Here is an 18,887-nt window from a genome sequence, read left to right as displayed (position 1 = left end):
TTCAGTTTTAGTTTTTAGCACAAGTGAATTAAATCATCATCTTTAAAATAATAATGAATCAGAAGAAGCAAAATAATAAATGATTGTAAAAAAGAATTTAACAAAGAATATTTAATCTTAGTTAAATTAATTTTAAAACTCTAATTAAGATATAGAGAAAAGCAAATAAAAAAATAAAATGTCTTTTCATTCCATAAACCCTGCTATATAGAAAGGCAAAAGCTATACGAGAATATCAAGTAAAGAAGATTAAAATAATTATCAAGAATATTAAAGTCAGTAAATTTAACAAGCAAATGATAATCAAATTAAAACAACGTAAAAAAATTCTTTTTAGTATTAATGCAATGATCAATTTGAAAAAGTTGCTCGCTGCTCTATAGAATAAATGGTATTGCAAGCTATTCTATCAAATACTTTAACACAGATTAATAAACTATCTCATTAGTAGATAAAAATAAATAATAACTAAATAAGCCCATCTGAGTAGCAATAAAAAGAGCCAAGTTTGCTATCATTGGATTTACTAAACTAATTAAATTAAATTAAAAGAGAATCTTCATAAAAATCTATTAATACAAAATCATGTAGCTTTATCAATGATCCTTAAAATAAAAATACTAGAGATAGCTAAAGGAATATATAAAATTAATACAACATAAAAGATTAATTTGATCCATAAATATTATAGAGAGTTTCTCAGCTTATCTAAAATTCTAATATACCTCTACTTTTATAGCTTACTACTCCTGGCACGAGTTTTAGAAATCCTGACATATTAAACCCTAATTTATCTATGGACTTCTTTGACAAAATGTAAATTTTCAAGAAATTTTTTACCAACAATAACTTTGATAAAGTGATTGCTAATTTAAAGACTATACAACAAGAATAAAAAAGGTAAAAAAAACAGAAAAAAGCTTTAAAACCTCGCCGTTAAAATATAGCATTTAGGATTTAGACATTTCACACACTTTAATCTGGTGGAAAAGTAATTTTTCAAAAAAGCTTAGCTTTAGATAATCACTTAAATTAATATAATAAACCTTCTCATCTTTTATATGGGGTGGGCTTTAAAGAAGGAAACAATATCCCTATTAGATAGTACAACTTAAACTTTCAAGGTAGAAAACTAATTAAAAATTGAACTAATCTATTAAATAAAAACTGAACTAAATATAGTATAACCAATCAAAGTTGGTATGAGATAATAAGGGCAAAATTTTTGTGATTGAGAAATTTTTTAAATTTGCTTTAATTTTTTGAAATTTTTCTGAATTTTTAAAAAGAAATATTGAATGAATACATAGCTTTTTAATATTTTTTGTAAATTTTAAATACTCTAATTTTTTTTTGGTAAAGTATTAAGACTTTTGTTGATAATCAACATGTTAACAGATATTTTTTTATATCTTGTTAAATACTCTTGTTCTTTCAAGTTTTATAATAAAAGTCAATCAATCAATCAACCAACCATTTTATATAAATAAACAGATATTTATTCAATTTAAATAGTATTCATAGAAATTTATGAGATTGAAAATAGTAAAAGCTCTCTCTTAAAAAAGAGTAAATAACTTAATTAATTAATTTTTAAAATTAATAACAATAAAATAAAAAAAAATATAAGATAGGATATATTTATCAATAACTGCTATTTATATGTTAGAATAATAAAAATATTTAAATATAATCTATTTTGTTTGAAACTTTTTTATTTTTTTATTTTGTCATTTACTGCTTCAAAACCTCTTTTTTATTTCTTTTAAATCTTCATTTTATTTTTCAAAAAGATTATTATTTTACTAAATATGTATGTATTTTCTACTTGCTAAAATAAATATTTAAAAACAAATAAATAAATAATGATTATATTAGTTCAATAAAAACTTAAATTGTATTAAAAACTATAAAATGAAGATTTAATATAATTTATCTTTAAAAAAAATGTTTATTATAACAGGTTATGAAATTTGTAAAATTAGAAGGAAATAGCTCTAAAAAATAAAATATTAAAATAAAAGAATTGATAAATTAATTTGAATTTAATTAATTATTATCAATCAATTACCAACAAATAAATATATTAAGATTAACAAAAAAATTAACTTTTAATTAGAAAGAGAGTTCAAAATAGACTTTTTAATTATTTATTTATTTTAATAATATAAAATAAGCTCTTTATAATATTTTAGGAGGCATTAAACTTATTAATTTCATGATTCAGTAATCCAACATCTAGGCTAGAGTTAAAAAGTAATCTATGTTTTCTAAAAGTCATATCGCTGAGGAAAGCTTACCCCAAAAGATACTAAGTGAAATTTAGTTGGATAGGTCCTGTTAGAAACAAATGTTTGAAAAGTAATATAATGATGGTATAAATCAAGTGCACCTTGGAGATGAAGAGATATCAGAAAGTAGCTTCTAAAATATGGGAAATAGTTCTAATTTAGAATTTTAAAATCATATTTCAAACATTGATCATCGTAATTAGGATTTATAATAGCAAAATAAAAATTTTTTGATAAATATTGACTTTCAAATCATTCTATTTTTTATTTATCCATTAATAGATAATGCAAAATCCAACTATGAAGTAAAAAAATATAATTAAGATGAGAATTTAGAATAGATTTATTAAGATGATTATCAAAAAGTAAATTTAGAAAACTAAAATTAATCATAGCTTTTTTTGACTAGATTCAGTACTAGTAATAGGGCTTAATAAGATTTTTAGAACTAATTTTTTTAGAAAAGTAGAAGTTAATCACAACATCAACATTAAGAAAGCTAATAAAACACAGTCTTAAAATAAGAAAGCAAATTAGAAAAAAGTAATAAGGAATCATGGCTTAATGAAGGACTTATTTTTGAAAAAAATTTAAAAGAATTGAATAGGCAAGTAACAATAGCTGTTAAAAATCAAATTGTTTAATAAGGTAATTCTACAGTCTAATCAAAAATCTAGTAGAATTTTTAGAAAGCTGCTAACATTGTTAACAGACTGTTGAATACATCTCTGAATAGGGTTATGAGAATAAGGCAACATACAAAAAATTTTGTGGAATTACTCAAAAATAGACAAAATAACAGAAGCATTAAAGATCTTAATGAGAAAGAATATTTAGTTATTAACGATTTATCTTATTTTTATAAGCAGAAAATGAAAAAAAAATCCAACAACTTTATTCTAAGGCATTTAAATTAGCTTATTAAGTATGGAAAGCATATACCTGTTTTTATGCCTATTGGTATGATTAGAGTTGTTTGGGACTTGTTTTAAGTAGTTTTTACTTACTTATTTCTCTATTTTTACTCCTTGCTCATCTTTTTTGATTAAGACAATCCTGATTCGGGATTTATCAAAAAATTTTTTTACTATGCATTTTTTGTTTTTTTGGCTGACATTGTAGTTAATTTTAATACAGCTTATTTTGATAAAGATACTATAATCACTAATCGTAAATTGATAGCTAAGCAATATATTTTTTCTCCAATGTTTATAACAGATTGTACAAGTCTAACTGTCCTTTCAGCAAAAGTGATATATTAAAGCCAAACTATTGTGTATAACCCTAATCATGATTTGTTAAGATATGCCTTCAATATTCTTATTTTTTTGAAAGCAAATGGTATGTCTCCAAAATAGCAACGCTTTCATTATGTCTTTACATTAAAAGAAAATTAAAAACACATAATAAAGCTAGTAAATCAATTAGCTAGTGTTATCACCGTTGCACATATTGGTAAAGATTATAATCTTAATAAATATTTATTTACAAATTAATTTCTCCAAAATAAATCATTTTCTAAAAGTATTTTAATAGGTTCTATTTATTTTAAAGACTTTTAAATCTTAAAAAAAATAAAGCCTTAATATGTAGTTTTTTTGGAGAAAAATACTTATTAGTAATATTAATAATTTAATTGTTTATTTAGCTGCAATAGGGTGGAACTTTATTGCAATTTAAGAACAGCTAAGTGGATATGATACTAATTGGATAGATAAGCTTGGAATCTCTAATAGACCATATTATGAAAGGTATGTTTATTCAATTTATTGGTCTATCACAACTATGACTACAGGTAAAAACTCCAAAAATAATTTTAATTAAAACTATTTATTTATTGAATATTTTATTATTAACTTTTTTTAATTTTTTGTATAGTGGGGTATGGAGATATAGCCGCTACGAATTGGGTAGAGGCGCTTTTTATTGCTGTAAACATGATTTTATTTAGTTGTGTTTTTGCGTACTCAATCAATAATATAGGATTTATACTATAGGAAATAGAAAAATCTTCTAAACAGCTTAATGATAATATCACTACTATATAAAGGTTTTTTTTATTTATTTAAATATTAAATAATTTAATTTTTTTATGAAAACAAGATATTTGCAGAGAAAAAATGTAAATATCTTTTTAAAAAGCAGAGTAAGACACTATTTATCATTCTTGGCTCAGGAATCAAAAGATAGAGATAAAAAAGCTGAAGACTAAATCATTTCCATTTTATCAAATAAGTTAAGAGATGAAATAACTGTTGAAATAAATACTAAGATTCTTAACAATTACAATATATTTAGCTCAAACTTTTCTTCAAATACTTTAAAGAAATTAGTATTTAAAATGGAAGAAGTTCTAGTTAGCCCTAATGAAATTATTTTTACAGATGAATAATATGAAGATTTATCAATATATTTTATTTCAAATGGAATAATTGAGATCTATCAATAACACTTAGCTAAATAAGGGTAGGTTCATGTCATTTAAACATTAACCGATAATTAATCTTTTGGTGAACTCTCTTTTTTTTCTGGAAATGCTAGAACAGCATCTGCGAGAAGTGTTAATTTATCAACTCTATACAGAATTAAAAGAAAGGATTTTATTGAAGTAGTTAAAGAAAATGATGAAGATTTCGAAAGATTCAAAATGATGTAGGACTAGATTTCATTGCAAAATGAAATATCTATTCTTCATACTGAATGCTATGTGTGTAAATAAAGTGGGCATATTTCGAAGTAATGCCCAAAAATTCATTAACATTTTGATAAATAATTTATCATTTTAAAATAAAACTTCTCATTATTTTAAGAAAGGAATTCCCAAGAGAGGAAAAATACTCGCCGCCGCTAGATCAAAGCTTAGTAAATAAATATTTTTTGAAAAAAAAAAATTATTTTTTTTCTATTAATATAGTAAATTTATATCTAATAATGGATAATTGTGTAATATTTTAAAAGAAAATCTTGAAAATTTAAACTCACAAATTTACTTTATGTTCAATACAAATGATAATATCTTAGATTCAGATTATAGCAGCTGTTCTAGCGAAAATGATTATGATAACGATGATGATGAAGATGAAGATTAATCTTAATCTGCTTCATAAAGTGATATTTCTAGCAATACTAGTTCTCAAAAAACTGAAATAAAACAAATGAAAAGTAAAAAATAAAGCAAGATGCTAAAAAGTATTAATAAATAAAATCCTGAAAATTAAATTTTTGATAGAGAAGAGCATGAAATGTGGAAAAATTAATCATAGTAACAAAACGATACTTAACAATAAAATTTAGTATATGATAATTAAGATCTTCTAAAATCATAGGCTAAAATTTCTTAAGGGAAATCAAACTCATTAAAAACAACTGATAACGAAAATGACTTTGTAAAATAAGACTCAAGTAGTATTTCTAGATAAGGTAGTAGTAAATAATCTGATAAATAATTAAAATAAATGTAACCTAAAGAAAATGGATCTATGAATAACAACTAAGGTGACAATTATGATAGATTTTTAGATGAAGATACTTTCCAATAATCTTATGAACCCGTCTCTAAAAAAATCTTCGATAAAAAATCAAATATAATAAATTCAGAAGTAATAACAGTTGACAATGATTAGTAAAGAGATATAGTAAATAGACCAAGGTAAAACAGCTCCAATAAGAATAACTATTCCTCAAATAAAAAATCAATTTCAGGAGTAAAAAGACAATCACATTAAGCATCACCTAAATTAGATCACCATAAAGGTGGGAAATTTGATTAAAAAAACTCAATAAAAAATATAAATTAATTCATCCTCGATAAAAATTCTCAATAAAAAATGATTGAATAGAGAAGCTCAATTGAATAAATATTATTATAAGGAATTATTTCTAACAATTTTATTTCTTAAACAAATAGATTATCACACTAGTTTAACAAAAACTAAGTATAAGGTAGTTTATCAAATATTTAAGAAATTTTTGAGAAAAGTCTAAATAAATCTATAAATGAAATAAGAAAAGTGAGTTGTATAAATGAAAATTCAAAGACTTCTCATAATATAAGTAGTAAAGATGCAGGATCTTAAAGGATAGCAAATACTTCTGTAATGGAAACATTAAAAATCGTTGAAAATATTTCTAATACTTAGAAAGCTTTAGAACCTAATAGCAACTAAAACTAATAACAATAGAACTAAACTCAAACTGATTGTAAAAGTCTTTAAGCATAAGAAGAAGAAAAATTAGTTGATAGATTTTCACGTCTTTTATAAAATAGCTAGATACCTTTACTTTTATAGTATGCATCTGGAATGAGCTTTAGGGATACAACTACTCTAAACCCAGCTAACTCTATGGATTACTTTGATAGAATTCAATTCTTCAAGAAGTTTTTCCCTCACAATAATTTTGACTAAATTATGAGCAAACTTAAAAATATTTAGCAAGAGTTTAAAAGATAAAAAAAGCGTAAAATCACATAAAAGGTACGTCGCCAAAATATTGTTATGTATTAAACAAGATTTTCTGTAATTTAAGGAACTTCTAATGCCATAAAAACTATTCCTAAAGATGTAAATATAGACTCATATAAACCTACTTATCTCTCTTATGGAGTTCGTATGCAAAAAGGAGTAACCTTTCCTATTAATAATTTTAACTTTGTTTGATAAATATAAATTTATCAATATTGATAATATTATGTATTAAACTATTTAATATTCTTAAATTCAAAATATTCATTTTAATTTTAGTTTTATTAAATATTTAAACCACATATTATCTATATAACCTTAGTTTTCTATCAATAAAAATATTTATTTTAAATGTAGCATTATTAGATAATAAATAAATATAGTAAATAATTATTAATTCCTATAAAATTACAATATATTTTCAATTAAACTCCTAGTTTTCCATCTTATTTTCGTTCTTATGTTTTTTTAGATTTATAAGGAAAGATTAAGGTGTATTGGATATCCTATACTTAAATACCACACATTTTTTACAAGCCTTGCCTTTTAATACTTTAAGAATTTTAAATAAAATAATAAAAATCTAAAATATCTTAAAAATTTCCCATGTCTAAATTAAAAGTAGTTTATGAAAAGAATATATTGATTGATATATTTTAAATTTTCTGTTTATATATTTATCAAAACTTTCCTTTATTTATTAGTGATAAACATTATATAATTTTTTGATTTTAATATTAAATTTCCAATTGATATTAATATTAACATAAAATGATAATAATACATAAATTATTGGTTGATGATTACTTTGATATAATAAAATAGTGAATTTTTAATGAACTATATTAATCAAACTAGAATCAGCTATTTATAAATTAAGTATCAGCTCTTTTTATAAAAATAAATAAAATTAATTAAAATAAGTCAGTTATATTAAAGATTGTTATTATCATATTTAAAATGGAAGTGTCTTTTGATTCAATAAATAAAAGCAAAACTTAAAAATAAAAATCCATATTTTCACAGCATAGCAAACATCTAGAATAAGATAATGATGATTGTTCATAAAGTTATAATGAAAGGATAGATAGATCTTGCTAAAGATATCTATTTGAAATCAAGCAACATTAACTTGAATAAGGGCACTAAGGTGATTAAGATGTATCAGATACTAATTCTTTAGATGGATATAGTGTATCAATATAAAATATTAAAGGAGAAGAAACAAATAGATAGCTATAAACAGAATTACCTATTTCAGATCAAAGAAGTAGTGTCATAGAGGCCAGAGAGGCTTTTCCTTGCAGTTTATCTTATTCGAAAAAAATAAATTCTAAATTAGATATGTCATCTAATTCTGGATCATCATAAATTATTAAAAATAAAGAGTATGGAGAAATAGATCCTTAAGAAATGAGTTTTTTTAGGGAAAATATACAAAATTAAGATGCTACTAATACTAAAATTAAAAAAACAGAGATATCATAAAATTAAACTAATATTGTAGTTAACAAAAATATCTAAATCTGCCAAAATAAATATAAAATAAGTGGAAAAGCTAGCAGAGATAAGTCATAAAGTTGTAAAGTATTTATGAAAAATGATAGATAAATAAATGAAAATATAATTTATGAAAACAAATTTGATAACTTAAATCGTGGGAAAACAGGAGCAATAAATAAATTGTAATAAAGAGCAATAATTACTGAGTAAAAATATGAGTAGAACTTTCAAAAAGGTACAAGCATAATAAATAGATTACTAAATTCCTCTATGAATAGAATTTTAAGAATTAAGCAGCATGTTTAAAATTTTGTTAATTTATTGAAGTAGAGATTACCCCATAAAAAAGTAAGTAGTCTTACCCTTAAAGACTATTCTGCTATCAATGACTTATGTTTTTTCTACAAAAAAAACTAAAAAACAAAATCAAATAGTTTTTTACAAAAGCGTTTACATTTGATATTTAAATTTACATAATTAATTCCAATTTTCATGCCCACAGATACACTACGAGTTACATGGGATGTATTCTAAGTCATATTTACCTACATATTTCTTTATTTCTATTCCATTCTTATGTTTTTCGACTAAGATAGCCCTGACTCAGAGTTTATTTAAAAGTTTTTCTTTTATGCATTTTTCTTATTTTTAGTTGATATATTAATTAATTTTAATACTGCTTATTTTGATAAGGATACTATTGTTTAGAAGCGAAAGTTGATAGCCAAGCAGTATATATTTTCTACTCTCTTTATAACTGATTGCATTAGTCTATTTGTTTAAGGGTTATAAGTTATATAAAAGCACACTTCTATTGTTTACAACCCAAACCACAATCTATTAGTATATGGATTTAATATACTTTTGTTTCTTAAAATAAATGGAATATCTCCAAAATAAAAGCGCTTTTATTATGTCTTCACTCTTAAAGATAGTCAAAAACACATAATTAAACTCATAAATTAATTGATAAGTGTCATTACAGTAGCTCATATTGGTAAATAAATAATAAAGGCAAATATACTAATATATTAAAATAAAAAAATAGCTGCAATTTGCTGGTATTTTATTGGAATTCAAGAAATAGTAAATAATTATCCTACAAATTGGCTGGATAAAAATGGGATATCTCAACAACATTATTATGATAAATATATTTATTCTATTTACTGGTCAATAACAACTATGACAACAGGTAATTATTTAAAAGATATCACTATTAGTAAATTTTTATTTATTTTTAGTTGGGTATGGCGATATAGTAGCTACAAATAGCATTGAAGCATTTTTTATAGCAATATTCATGATATTATTTAGCTGTGTATTTGCTTATTCAATCAATAATATTGGTTTTATACTTTAGGAAATCGAAAAGTCTTCAAAATAGTTAAATGATAATATAACTACAATACAAAGGTAAATTTTAATAAATTAAGTTTAAATTTCAAATAAACTTTTTAAACAAGATATTTAAATAGAAAAAATGTTAATATCTCTCTTAAAAGCAGGGTAAGACATTATTTGTCATTTTTAGCACAAGAATAGAAAGACAGAGATAAAGAATCTGAAGATTAAATTATATCTATTCTATCAAATAAACTTCGGGATGAGATAACTATTGAAATTAATTCAAGAATTTTGAATAACTATCATGTTTTTACCTCTAATTTTTCCTAAGCAACTTTAAGAAAGTTAGTTTTTAGAATGTAAGAGGTTTTAGTAAGTCCAAATGAAGTTATTTTTAGTGATGATTAGTATGATGATTTATCAATTTATTTCATCTAAAATGGTGTTATAGAAATATACTAATAATCAGTAATAAAATAAGGATAGACTACCGTAATATAAAGATTATCAGAAAATCAATTATTTGGTGAGATATCATTCTTTTCAGGTCTTTCTAGGAAAGCATCAGCAAGAAGCACAAACTTATCAACTCTATATAAAATAAGCAGAGAGGATTTCTTAAAAGTGTTAAGTGAAAATGATGAAGATTATTAAAAATTTAAGATGATGTAAGAGTAAATAATATTTCAGAACGAACTATCTATTATGTACACAGAATGCTACTTATGTAAATAAATAGGTCATATTGCTAAAACATGTCCAAAGACTCATCAATAATTTGATAGATAATTTATTGTTTTAAAAAATAATATTTCATTTTTTTAAGAGAGAGCAGATAACTTGAGAAATATAAAGAGGTTCAAACTAAATTCAATGTAATTGGTTAATTAAAAAGTTTTTAATTTATATTAAATCATTTTTTTAATAAAAAAAATTCAATGCATGAATTAAATAATATAAATTTATATTTTATTGTTAGGTCTTAAATTAGAAAAAATGTGAATTTGTGTTAAATTCTAAAAGAAAACTTAGAAAATTTAAATACAGAAGTTTACTTCATGTTTAATACTGAAGAAAATCTAAATAGTTCAGAGTTTACTAGCTCAGAAAGTGAAGAAGGAGAAGAATATAAAGAAGATGAGTCAATGGTTCAGTCATAAAAAACAATGTAAAAAAGCTAATCTTTATCTAAAAGTATAAGCTTATCATAAAAGAAAACTTTAAGGGGAGATAAAAGCAGTAACATGAGTCCATAGAAATTAAATTCAAATAATTTTTTTAACTAAAATGAATATTATCAAAGTTAAGAGATGTAATAAAATAATAAGCAAGTTTCAAATGCATAAAATAGATAATAATAAGATCTAAATTATAAAAAAAATTAATACTCTTAAAATAAATTTAATTCAATTGAATTAAAAGAAAACTAAATAAATAATTTAGTATCAGAAAATAGTAATAGTAATGGAACTTCAAATAATTAAACACAACAAGAAAGAGAATAACAACAATCTTCAATGAGAGGCTTTTAGTCTTCTAATTAAAATATAATAGAAATCTAATAAGTATAAAATAATGAAAATTTTGAATAAAACACACATAGTCCAGTACAGTCTAAGGGTTTAAAAAATTAAATATAAAAGAATCGAAGATTATCTAATTTATATTTATTTAATTTGAACAAAACAACAAATAAAGCTGTAGATGAAAAAATTTTAGATAATAAAATCTAAGACTTTAAAAAATAACCGACTATATAAGAAAAGATGAGTTAAGCAATAAACCAATATTAATAATCATTTAACAATTCCAAAAGATTATTATCATAAACTAGCTCAAAAACAATAAATTTTGATAACACCGAATTTAGATGTTCTATTGATTAAATGCTACTCTAAAACATGATTGCAAACACTGTTCTATAAGCACATAGACAATCCATTATGTAAAAAAAATATAGTGCTCCATAAAGTATTGTACAAGATATTATTTAGAAAAATTCCTACTCTAGATCTAAAAATGAATTCAATGAAGCAGAAAACAATCCAAACAAAAAAGTGGGCTCAAACAAATCAATTACAGATTTAAGAGAGGAAAAATCATTTAATAATTTACCAAACTTAAACCAAATTTCTATGAACAACTCTGAAAATTTAAATAGCAATACCAATGATAATATCAACAATAATAATGGAAGTAACAATAATGCTGTAAATCAAAAGAAACTAAATGAAAGTAAATAAATAAATGAAGATATTTAATTTATTGAAAGAATATCTAGATTAATGCAAACTACTCAGCTTCCTTTACTTTTTTAGTATACGTCTGGATTAAGTCTTAAAGACATCCAAACTATGAGTAATAGTAATTCTATGGATTTTTTTGATAAAATGTGTAATTTTAAGAAATTCTTTCCTTAAAACAACTTTGATAAAGTAATAAATAAGCTTAGATTTATGTAGCAGGAATAAAAAAGAATAAAGAAAAAACGGTTAAGTTAAAAGTCGAGGCGTTAGAATATAATTTTTCCTGCCAACCAAACGATTACTTCCAATCGTAAAATAAATTCTGGTAAATTGAAATTTGATTTAAATTCTGAACTATATAAACCAACTTATCTTTCTTATGGAGTAGGAATTAGAAATGGTGTAGTATTTCCAAAAAATAAATTTCAAATTGAATGATAGTTACTTTTATATATTTTAAATTTATATCAAAACTTAATTTGATGGAAGGTTGATATTTGTATAAAATAGCAATGTATAATGTTATATCCAATGGATTTATTATTAATTTTTGGTTGATAAACTTCTAAATTACAAAGTCTATTATCTAAATTATTATTATTGTTATTTTTATTTTTTATAAATTTTTGATTTTGGATTTTTAGAAAATCAGATTTGTAACACTTTTAGATTTTATCAAATTTTTAGAAGAAGAATTTCTTCTTAATTATTAATTAGAAAGATGTACAATGTATTCTTCATTAAAAATGTTTATAGTAAAACAATAAAAATATTAACTTTAATATATATAAAATATAAATTTATATAATGATAAAAAGAAAAACTATAATTAAATTTAATTTCAAAAAGTAAATAGTATTTTTCCTTTGAAATAAAATAAAGCTTTTTTTACTTTGTGTTTATAGTTTAATTGTGTATTATGACCCATTGTTTATTTATGTGTAAAGATTATGCTGTTTTCATCTCTTATCTCTTTTATTTAAAGAAATAAAATAAAAATTTGTTATTTTTGATACATAGACTCAGAGCTAGATAATCCTATTTTTGTATCTAAAATAGAGCATCTGCGCCCTTTTTGTATATATTGATATTAGATATTATTGTATCAATATAAATGATTTTTTATTGTAATTCTATCAATATGAATAATGATAAGTGTTATGATTATGTTTGTTATATTTGATTTAGATTTTTTTGAAGTAGATATATTTTATATGGATATGTTTTCTGATGATGTTTAATGTGACCTCAGTGTTTTGGGTAGTATAAGCTACTCTACATAATTATTTTTACTGATGATGTTTATTGTGATACTAGTGTTGTATTTACTGTAGTTGTATTAACTAAGATGTTTTGACTCAGAGCTAGAATAACCTCCTATTTTTATCACTAAAATGGGATATCTATTTCTTCATGTTTTTTATTTTATGATCACACTCTTTTATATAAGTATATTTGATGGTGATGCTATTTTTGTATTGTTTAGCATATTTGTTAAATGAAGGCAAAGAAAATAAATGCCTTTAGCAATAAAAATATGATTTATATTTTTAACTTTGTTTAATTTTATTTTATAGAAAATATTATTCTTAACTAATTAATATAAATTACAATTAAATAAATAAATAATTTATGAGTTGCAAATAATTGAATCAAAAATGTTTATATTTAGGTTAGATCAATTATATTACGGTCTTATTAAAAAATTTGTAAATAATTCAATATAGCAATATTGTTCAGAAAGAATTTACTGTTTATTAATTTTCTAATGCATTTAATTGAACTTCATAAATAATAAATTAAAATTTAATAAAACAAGTAAAATAAATAAAAGATTATTGAAATGAATACCTCTTTTGAAAGTAACAAAAAAGGCAAATTTAGAAAATAAAAATCTATATTTTCATAGCAGAGTAGGCAACTTGAAGATGATAATAGTGATTGTTAATAAAGCTGTGATAGCAAGATAGACAGATCTTGCTAAAGATATTTATTTGAAATAAAATCTTACTAACTTGAGTAAGGTCACCAGGGTGATTAAGATATATCAGATAATGGTTCAGTGGCCGATTAAAATGTATTAATATAAATTAACTAAGGATAGCAGATCTAAAATCAATTAAAATAAGAAATACCTACTATAAACCAAAAAATCAACATTAGTGAGGCTATTCCTTTTAGCTAAGATCAATCAAAAAAACTAATGGTATCTAAACTAGATATGTCATTTAATAACTAGCCGTCATTAATTGAATAAAATAAAGAGTAAAATACACCATAAGAAATACTTTTTCATGAACTAAACACAAAGGATTAAGAAATACCAAATGATAAAACAGATAAATATTAAGCTTAAAGACTTCATACTAATATATCAATTAACCAAAATATTGTTAGCAGTCCAAGCCAAATAAAAAAAAATGAAAAAGAGAACAAAGAAAAAGATTAAAGCCTCATAAAATACCAAAAAAATGAAGGTTTAATTTATGAAGATTTTATTTTTGAGAAAAATATAGATAATTTAAGTAAGAAAATGACTAGCGCTGTTAATAAAATGTAATAAAAAACAACTAAAACACAAAATAAATAATAGTAGAGGTATCAAAAGGCTACTAATATAATAAATCATTTATTAAATAATTCAATGAATAGAGTAATGAGAGTAAAATAGCATGTATAATATTTTATAATTCTACTTAAATAAAGATTGCTACTTAAAGAGGCTACAAATCTCACTTTCAAAGATTATACAACTATCAATGATTTGTGCTTTTACTATAAACAGCACTAAAAAAAAAGTAGAATGGCTTTATGCAAAAGAATCTTCAATTGATATTTAAGTTTAGTAAATCTATTCCAATTTTCATGCCTACAGATACTGTCAGAGTTATATGGGATGTATTCCAAGTGATATTCACATATATTTTTCTCTACTTTTATTCTATACTTATGTTTTTCAACTAAGAAAATCCTGATTCATAGTTTATTGAAACATTTTTCTTTTATGCTTTTTTCTTATTTTTAGTTGATATTTTAATTAATTTCAATACTGCTTACTTTGATAAAGACACAATCGTTTAGAAGCGAAAATTAATAGCTAAGTAATATATATTTTCTACACTTTTTCTAACTGATTGTGCAAGCTTAATGGTTTAAGCTTCCAAAGTTATCTATAAAAGTTCATCAATAGTCTATAATCCAAATCATAATCTATTAGTGTATGGTTTTAATATATTAATATTTCTAAAAATAAATGGAATGTCTCCTAAGTAGAAGCGATTTTATTATGTTTTCACTCTAAAAGAAAATTAAAAGCACATAATTAAGCTTATTAATCAATTAATAAGCGTTATTACTGTCGCTCATATTGGTAAAATAGTTTGATGTTTAATTATTAATCTGATTATTACTTAATTTAATTTACAAAAAAAAAGCTGCCATAGGCTGGTACTTTATTGGAGTACAGGAAATTGTGAATAATTATCCTACTAACTGGCTTGATAAACTTGGTATATCTTCATATTTATATTATGAGAAATATATTTATTCAATATATTGGTCAATAACTACTATGACAACAGGTAATAAATTTTTAGAAGAAAATTAAAAAGAAACTTATTTCATAAACTAATTAATTTTTAGTGGGGTATGGCGATATTGCAGCTTCTAATTATATTGAAGCTCTTTTTATAGCAATAAGCATGATTTTATTTAGTTGTGTATTCGCTTACTCTATCAACAATATTGGTTTTATTCTCTAGGAAATTGAGAAATCCTCTAAGCAGTTAAATGATAACATTACAACAATATAAAGGTAAATAAATAATTTAAAATACAGAATTAATAGAAATATTTGAAATTTGTAAATTAGATATCTTAATAGAAAAAATGTTAATATTTCACTTAAAAGCAGAGTAAGACACTATCTGTCGTTTTTAGCTCAAGAATAGAAAGATAGAAATAAAGAATAAGAGGATTAAATAATGTCAATTCTTTCAAATAAACTTCGAGATGAAATAACAATAGAAATTAACTCAAAGATACTCAGCAACTACCACATTTTTAGCTCTAATTTTTCATAAACAACTTTGAAAAAGCTAGTGTTCAGAATGAAAGAAGTATTAGTAAGCCCAAACGAAGTTATTTTCAGTGATGAGTAATTTGATGATTTATCAATTTATTTCATCTAAAATGGTGTCATAGAAATATATCAGCAATCAATTGTAAAACAAGGAAAAGTTAGTGTGATTTAAACATTAACAGAAAATCAATTATTTGGTGAGATATCATTTTTTTCAGGGCTTTCAAGGAAAGCTTCAGCAAGGAGTGTAAATTTATCAACTCTTTATAAAATAAGCAGAGAGGACTTTTTAGAAGTATTAAAAGAAAATGATGAGGATTTTGAAAGATTTAAGATGATGCAAGAGCAAATAAATTTTTAAAATGAATTATAAATTTTGTATACAGAATGCTACACCTGTAAATAAGTAGGTCATATTGCTAAAAATTGCCCAAAAACACATCATCTATTTGATAAATAATTTATAATGTTAAAAAGTAATATTTCATTTTTCTAAGATAGAGTCTATTATGAAAGAAGATAAATCAGGCTTAAATAAAAGGCATCGTAAATTGTTAAAAATTTTTTTTTTGATTTAAAAAATTATTTTATTAAATACTAGTTTTCTAGTTAAGTAAAACTCAAATATTTGTAACATGCTTAAAGAAAATTTGGAAAATTTAAATACAGAAATATATTTCTTGTTTAATACAGAAGAAAATCTAAATGGTTCAGAATTTACTATCTCAGAAGATTAAGAAGAAGATGAGGAGGAGGAGGAAGATGACGATGAGTCAGACGTTAAATCTTAATAAACATTTAAATCATAAAAAAGTGCATCTGCATCATAAAAGAATTAATTGATGAAAAAAAAAACAATAAAAGGCACTAAAAATGTTAACATAAGTCCATAAAAAATAAATAAAAATACCTTTTTTAACGAAAATGAACAGCCACAGGAAGCATAGTAAAAAGATAAGCAAACTTCAAACATACCAAACGAACATTAAGATTCTAGCAAAAATATTTCTTATTCATAAAATAAACTAAACTCTATGGAAATAAAAGAAAATAATACTAACCATTTAATTACAGAATAAAGTAATGATAGCTCAAATTTAAATAATTCACCCTAACAAGAAAATAAACAATCCCAAAAAAGAGATTCAATATCATAAAATTCAAATCCTACAGATATTTAGCAAATAAAAAGTAATGATAGTATTGATTAAGGTTCTCGGAGCCCAGGAAGAAATAAGAAATAAAAAAATCTACCAAATAGAAATAAAGTTGGGTCTAATAATTTTTAATATTCCTTTAATATTAACAAGGTATCTAACAAATTTATTGAGGATGTTAACTAAGAAAATTAAAGTATTGATTTTTAAAAATAATAACCTGGATCAGATAAAATAAGTTAGGTTATAAGTCAATACTAATCATCGTTTAACAACTCAAAAAGATTGTTCTCACAAAACAGCACCAAAACGCTAAATATTGAAAACACAGAATTTAGGACCTCTATTGACTAAATTCTGCTATAAGGTATGATAGCAAATACAATCATATAGGCATAAAGATAGTCTCTTATCTAAAAAAAATCTAATAATTAATAAAATATTTTATAAGATGTTTTAGAGAAGTGTTCCTATTAAAAATCGAGGAATGAAATATGTGAAGCTGATAATAATACAAATAAAAGATAAGGATCCAATAGATCAATAATAGATCACAGAGAGGAAAAATCAATCAAAAATTTATCAAATCTGAACCCAATATCTAGAAGCAATTCTTCAAATATAAATAACAATAATAATAACAATAGCAACATCCCTAACAGCAATATTAATATAAATAACGGAAATAATAACAATAATAAAAAGAAATTAAGTGAAAACAATTAAATCATAGAAGATATGAAATTTGTAGAAAGATTTTCAAGATTAATGCAAACAACTCAACTACCATTACTATTATAATATACATCAGGATTAAGTCTTAAAGAGATGCACTCTATGAGCAACATTAATTCTATGGATTATTTTGAAAAAATGTAAAATTTTAAGAAGTTTTTTCCAAAAAATAACTTTGAAAAAGTAATAAATTAGCTCAAATTTATTCAACAAGAATAAAAAAAAATAAAAAAATAAAAATTATGTTAGAAATCTAGACGTTAAAATATTGTAATGCCATAAAATTAAACTAGAATTTCTAGTTTTAATTTAAATTCTGGTTAAATTAAGTTTGGTTTATTAGATTTCAATATAGACAAATACAAACCAACTTATTTATCATATGGTGTATCAATGAGAAATGGCATGACTTATCCTAAAAATAACTTTAATTGAAATAAAATCTCTCTCTATTAAATTTTAAGATTTTGTTTGTTGTTTTGAAAATATATAAAAATTATATAAAATACATAATCAAAAATTTAAACATTTGCAAATCATCCTCATTTGCTGTAAAAAACTAACATTAGTGTTAAAATTATTTTACTAAGTTAATAAAGTTGTATTAATTAATGTTTGCTAAATTGAATTTTTTACTTCAGAAAAATTTCTATAAATTTAATGAAAATTAATTTAATCAAAGAAAATATTAGGGAAATAAAATATAATTATAATTTATTTTCATAAATTTAATTATTTCACAAGATTAAAACTTCCACAATTAAAGCCGATTTTAAAGATATATTTTAACAAAAAATTATATTTACTTTTTTTATTTAGAATAATTGAAAATTTATCAGAAATTTAAGTAGGATTATATTTTAATTAAATTTTTCATATTGAAGAAAAAGAATAAAATAACTCGTTATTATTAGTGTATATAGACTTGAAAAAGGCAGTAGTACCCTAGGGTACTTTACATATATTTATATATATTAAACTATATAAACAAATACAATTTCAAGAGTGATTTAAATTAAATTTTTTATCTCAGCTATAATAATATTTAACCTTTGTTTAGTAAT

General features: G+C 22.6%; 4 protein-coding genes across 4 annotated transcripts; all 4 read left to right on the top strand. All coding sequences in view use genetic code 6, as the record gives it.

Moving 5' to 3' along the window:
* Positions 1 to 296: 296 nt before the first annotated feature.
* TTHERM_000550771 (transmembrane protein, putative) lies at positions 297 to 863 on the top strand (the record flags this gene model as incomplete). The annotated part of the gene is made up of 1 exon (XM_012795924.1): positions 297 to 863. One exon carries the CDS (start codon positions 297 to 299, stop codon positions 861 to 863), a length of 567 nt encoding a protein of 188 aa, XP_012651378.1.
* A 1,355-nt stretch (positions 864 to 2,218) lies between these two features.
* On the top strand, positions 2,219 to 12,288 carry TTHERM_000550767 (cation channel family protein; the record flags this gene model as incomplete). Its single annotated transcript, XM_012795923.1, has 11 exons — positions 2,219 to 2,486; positions 2,574 to 3,746; positions 3,940 to 4,086; positions 4,170 to 4,341; positions 4,395 to 5,153; positions 5,206 to 6,913; positions 7,781 to 8,492; positions 9,306 to 9,452; positions 9,502 to 9,673; positions 9,724 to 10,479; positions 10,584 to 12,288. 11 exons carry the CDS (start codon positions 2,219 to 2,221, stop codon positions 12,286 to 12,288), a joined length of 7,719 nt encoding a protein of 2,572 aa, XP_012651377.1.
* A 1,405-nt stretch (positions 12,289 to 13,693) lies between these two features.
* Positions 13,694 to 14,683, top strand: TTHERM_000550763 (cation channel family protein, putative; the record flags this gene model as incomplete). Its single annotated transcript, XM_012795922.1, has 2 exons — positions 13,694 to 14,406; positions 14,557 to 14,683. The coding sequence occupies 2 exons, from the start codon at positions 13,694 to 13,696 to the stop codon at positions 14,681 to 14,683; spliced, it is 840 nt and encodes a 279-aa protein (XP_012651376.1).
* Positions 14,684 to 15,108: 425 nt separating this feature from the next.
* TTHERM_00550760 (cyclic nucleotide-binding domain protein) lies at positions 15,109 to 18,258 on the top strand (the record flags this gene model as incomplete). Its single annotated transcript, XM_001009167.3, has 6 exons — positions 15,109 to 15,220; positions 15,285 to 15,431; positions 15,493 to 15,664; positions 15,722 to 16,477; positions 16,533 to 17,963; positions 18,081 to 18,258. 6 exons carry the CDS (start codon positions 15,109 to 15,111, stop codon positions 18,256 to 18,258), a joined length of 2,796 nt encoding a protein of 931 aa, XP_001009167.3.
* Positions 18,259 to 18,887: the final 629 nt, after the last annotated feature.

The sequence above is a fragment of the Tetrahymena thermophila genome, assembly GCF_000189635.1.
Source record: "Tetrahymena thermophila SB210 genomic scaffold scf_8254786, whole genome shotgun sequence".
NCBI lineage: Eukaryota > Ciliophora > Oligohymenophorea > Hymenostomatida > Tetrahymenidae > Tetrahymena > Tetrahymena thermophila.
Note: the sequence above shows the minus strand (reverse complement) of the source record. Positions and strands in the feature narration are given on the sequence as shown.